A 5,269-nucleotide genomic window follows, 5' to 3' on the forward strand; every position below is an offset into this window, starting at 1 on the left:
TAGAGCAAGAATAGAAAATAGGTCCCTCAAAACACCAAAGTTTTAGCATGAAAATTGAATAGAAAATAGGTCCCTCAAAACACCAAAGTTTTAGCAAAAAAAAAAAAAAAAAAAAAAAAAAAAAAAATCACTGTGTCTAACCTAGTTGAAATAACCACTATGTATATAAATCCACCATTCCCACAACTCGAAAAGACATGATTACATAGCTTGAAGCAATTGCTTGATCTCTTGTAGTTATAATATAGATTATAAGATTAGTAAATGGTTGATAGCAATCATATAATGTTAGTTGGGTGCCAACGAACGAGCGATGGCAATCGAGCAACGACAAGCAGACTACAACAGTCAAACATTTGCAAACTAATGATGAAAGTTGAGCAGTGGCAATCAAATAATGCCAATTGGATGATGATAAGTGGACTATGATGGTTTTAAGATGTTAGTCAAACCACAATTGTGGATAGCAGTGAGTAAACTGAGCTCTAAAGTTCTTCAATTTTTTAACTTTCTCTAATCTCTAGCCAAGATCCCCCTCATATGAAGAATAGTCTCTTTCTATAGTTTTTTTATAGTTATTCAATAAATTTGACTAAAATTTCCTAATAATTCATCAACCATTAAGTACCTTCATAATCTTAGAATTGACTAGCCTTGATCTCATTCAATTTGTCTCATTGAAGTGCTTGTCTGACTGTAAATATAAAATATTTAGATATCATTTGATTATTCATTTAATTTTTATAAGTATCACAGTCATACTTCAAGTGTTTGGTTTAAACTTATTTGGACTTGAATTGAATTACCTTTGATGTCGTTGGATCAACATGTTAAGACATTTAATTTGACTATAAATTTACTAAAATTAGATCTCATATAATCATAAATTTAATTTTGAAAATTTTTTATTCAATGATTCATAAAGATTTGCGTTATCAATAAAGATCTATATATGTATGATCTTCAATTGTCTACATCAAATTGGTGACTCTTACATGCTGACCGATGAAACTTAATTATATGCTACATCTAAAACTTACATAGGGAAATCTATTATAAATACAATAAACAACTAATTAAGCTTTCATCAAGAAGTTTGAACTTTCTATTCAAACTTAATATAAAGTCAGGAAAAAATGTCCTTAGAACAGTTAAGTTGCCATAAAGAACGGAGAGAGACTTCAACAGTTACAGTATAGAAGAGAAGATAGTTTTTGAGTTTCATCTGGAGGTTTCGAATGAAATCTTCAGGTCTTCGTTTGTTTTACCTTTATCAGCAGGCTTTACTCATGATCTGAAACTCTGAAATAAGTCATCATCTCCAACACAAATAAAGTTTAATTGAAGTATAGAAATCTGAAAGATTTTGACAAACATATTACAGTTGATTATCTAACTAAAAGTTGCTCAGACAATGATGAAATATAATAAATGCATAGAACAGACTAAAAGATTACAGATTTGTTATTGCACAGATAATATTACACAATAACATAAACCATCACTCCCAGATTCTGCTGAGCAAAAAAATAACCAGCAAATCTGGAGAAATATGAACAATAGCACACACAATCAACACCTAGTAAACAAAGCTGTTAGCCTGGTGATTAGTACACATCCTACGGCCCTGCAAATGTCTAAAACCCCATTTGCAACAGGCAAAATACACAACCAGAGGACACAAAATTCTTGTTCTTTTTCAAGAGAGGATGGAATCCCAATCTATCTCCCAAGAAGGATACTTTCTAAGCACAAAGTTCTCTGATTCATCCCATGGCGCCTCAGTGAAGTCCAACTGATCCATTTCCGACACAGGCGATGATGCCTGAGATGAAGTGGAAGAGGATGAGAAGGACAACTCTGTCTCTTCTATGGAGCTTTCAGATTTGTTCTCGGCAGCCAGGGGGGCATCAACATCAGATTTTTGCAGTGAAATTCGTTTCAATACAGCGCCACTCGCCTGCTTGGCAGGAGCTTTGGCAAGCTCCTCGCAGATAACCTGCAGCTTTGCGTCTATGGAGGCGTGGAGAGGAGTGCCCAGGTGGGAACCGTTCTGCCGGAGATTAGGGAAGTTAAGCCTGGCCGAGTCACCACGGAGACGGTAAGCAGCTTTGTCATAGGCCATAGCTGCCTCCTCTGCGGTGTCGAAGGTCCCGAGCCATAGACGAGTGCGGTTGCGGGGAAGCCGGATCTCAGCCACCCACTTGCCCCAATGACGCTGCCGCACACCGCGGAAAAGCTTCAATGGCTTTGGCGGTGTGGCGGTGGTGTGCTTCATGGGGGCAGGACGGGGACTGAGGAAGCTCTGTCGCTGAGGCAGGGTAGGTGGCAAGCCCTGGACGTTATCAAGCAGGATATGATTCTGCATCTGATTCTGCTGCTGGAGATGGAATTGGGCTTGGATTTGCTGGATTTGGTCAGGGTTCAGGTGAGTGAGCCCGATCGATGAAGATGGGCAATCCAAAATGGAATTTTGGAATAAGGTGGAAGAAGAAGAGAAAGAAGGGTAAAAAGTGGAGGAAGAAGAGGAAGAAAAGGTCGGGGCTTGAGGAGGAGAATAAGCCAAGCAGGGAGAAGGAGGAGAAGGAGATGAGAAGGAAGCACGTTTGATAAAAGGCTCAAGTGCTTGCATAAGCTCCTCACCAGAAGAATCGGAAGAGTTAAAAGGCCAGCTATTCTGTAAATCTATAGCTGCAGCCATGGCAAAAAAACAGGGAAGAAGAGAAACTAAAGGAATAAAAATAGAAAAATCTTGATCTAACAAGAACAAGAATAAAATTAAACAAAGGCACTAAAAAAGTGGCCTTTTTAGATCTACAACGTCTAAAAAAAATTACTTGAGGGTTATGAAAAAATATAAACCCTCCTTGAAACCCACTAGAAATGGAAAGCAAAAAGAAAATTTTAAAAACAGCCTAGATCTATTTACCAAATCTTCTGGTCTCTTTAAAACAAAAAAAAGAACTGACAGAGTTTTCAAAACCAGTTGGTTCTCTTTGTTTTTTCAAAGAAGACAGAAGATCACAAGAATACGAATCAGAAAACTAAGAGAAAGAGAGGACGAGGAGGAGAAGAGATTAGAGAACAAACCTGTGCGTTTCTTCTTCGCCGGGAAACTCAGCCTCACCAAGCTTTAGTAGAAAGATGCTTTTGGTGGAGTCTCTCTTGGAAGAAGATGAGAGCCGTGTGAGCGGATTTTATAAGCCCACCATAGCCACACGGTTTAGTCTTAATCAGTAATTAATATTAATTACCATTAGTACTTAATCACGTCTCCGTTTTCTCCTCTCACATGCTATTGTCACTGTACAGTGTACACCAAGACATGGGAGGAAGCTGCTCGACCTTAGATTCACGCACCAGTAGCTTGCCGTCGAGAAAGGACACGTGTCGGTCATTGTATAGCTAATTTCGAAGTTGGCAACTGAAACAGGAGGTAACCGATGGTAGAGTCCAGTCATATCATATCTGCTTGTACAATTACATAAAAAGGCCAAAGTATGTACATGCGTTATTCAATATGGAGAGATTATTAGGTACAGAGTGTAGATGGGGAGAACCGTCTGCACACTAGTATAAAATTCAGTTAGGTACCGTTCGTTATCACTGGGTATCATTAGGTACCGCTTGGTACCCTGTGTCTGTGCAGACGGTGCTCTCCCCGTCTGCACTCCGCACCTAATAATTATTCATTCAGATATGGCCCGTTTGATTGGATGAGAAAATAATACAGAAAAAAAACAAAAGGCAATATAAGAAAATATAATATATTTAAAATATTAAGATTTATTTGAATAAGCATAAAATAAATATAAGATGGAGTAAAATAAATATAATATAAAATTAAATGATGGTGATGATCAATAGTTCATTACAATGACATTTGTAATGACAAGTAGAAACTAACGGGCCTCAAATGACGGTGACGAAAGATGGGAACGAGTGCCAGTAATGGTGGCATTGGCAACAATGATAGAGGTGGTGGTTGATGGCAGCAAGTGGTGGTAATGAAGGCAGTGAGGTTTGATTTGCGGTGATGATGATAAAATTTATAATATATTTGAAAAGTGGCTAAATGATAAATATCAACTACTTTAATTTTTTTAGTTTTTTGACATGGGACTCAAGTGCAAATTCACATACTTTTAAATTTTAATCTTTATTTTTTTCTTCAACTAAAATATTATTGTTTTCAAAACAAATACTTTCAGTATATTTTATCCCTTTTTCTACTTCTAATTAAATAGCCCCAATAACATTTTTATTTGTACATATTATCATTTATTTAAAAAAATAATTTGTAATTATTTATTAAACATGTGAAGTATTTAAAAAAATAAATTCATGCTCTTTTTTTCTTCTTCAACCCTAATTTACACTCACAAATTATATATAATTTAAATAATTAAATTACATATATAAGTTTATGTGGATCATATATATATATATATATATATGTGTGTGTGTGTGTGTGTTACTTTTTAAATTTTTATAAATAAATAAATAGATTAAAAATTCAAATATTACTAACTAAAAATTAAGTATTATTAACATTATAAAAAATTAATTGAATCTATGCATAAAAATATATTTTGTATGCGTTGTGAACCTCAAAATTTAATCTTGGTTATTTAATTTCACATCACTAGGGCATTATGCATTGTATTATTTATATAGTTTTTTTATTCAAATGAGGTGGAGATGAGGAATCAATAAGAAGTTGAGGCATTAATGATTTTGAAAGTCATAAAATAGGATTAGTGTGGCAGTTTTCTATGAACATCCATACATGAATCTAGGGGCGAAACCAACCTTTCATTTCAAGGGGATGCCAAATTTTCATATAAATGAACAAAAAAATGAAGATATAATTCAAAACAAAATCTTGTATTTCATTATAATATATAAATTAAAATTTATTACATGCTTGTTATTCTATTTTGAATCTTTTCATAATGTTTTATTACAATCTCATTATGAATCAGATCGAATACATCTTTTTCAATATACGATACCAAACAATCATTTAAGAATCAGATCGAATACATCTTTTTCAATATACAGTACCAGATGAATCATTATTCATCTTACTATGTAATTAATGTTTGATAATCCTCATTGCAAAAAATGCTCTTTCCACGATAGCAATATCAATTGATAAAGTTAGTGCTAAAGTAATAAATCTATAAACTACAGGATACACATGATCCTTCTTGACCTTAACAATTTTTTTTGCAAGATCATCAATACTTTTTAAAGATGAGAACTC

The 5,269-nt window shown here is 34.5% G+C and overlaps 1 protein-coding gene and 1 long non-coding RNA gene across 2 annotated transcripts; both read right to left on the reverse strand.

Moving 5' to 3' along the window:
• Positions 1 to 1,076: 1,076 nt before the first annotated feature.
• Positions 1,077 to 3,270, reverse strand: LOC114579545. The gene is made up of 2 exons (XR_003700573.1): positions 3,091 to 3,270; positions 1,077 to 1,356 (listed from the first exon to the last, which is right to left on the reverse strand). It is a non-coding gene; the product is annotated as an uncharacterized LOC114579545 (long non-coding RNA).
• Positions 1,445 to 3,166, reverse strand: LOC110103007 (ethylene-responsive transcription factor RAP2-13-like). The gene has a single exon (XM_020831553.2). The coding sequence runs from the start codon at positions 2,699 to 2,701 to the stop codon at positions 1,700 to 1,702; it is 1,002 nt and encodes a 333-aa protein (XP_020687212.1). The 5' UTR covers positions 2,702 to 3,166; the 3' UTR covers positions 1,445 to 1,699.
• Positions 3,271 to 5,269: the final 1,999 nt, after the last annotated feature.

Source organism: Dendrobium catenatum, unplaced genomic scaffold, assembly GCF_001605985.2.
Source record: "Dendrobium catenatum unplaced genomic scaffold, ASM160598v2 fragScaff_scaffold_486, whole genome shotgun sequence".
In the NCBI taxonomy this organism is placed as follows: domain Eukaryota; kingdom Viridiplantae; phylum Streptophyta; class Magnoliopsida; order Asparagales; family Orchidaceae; genus Dendrobium; species Dendrobium catenatum.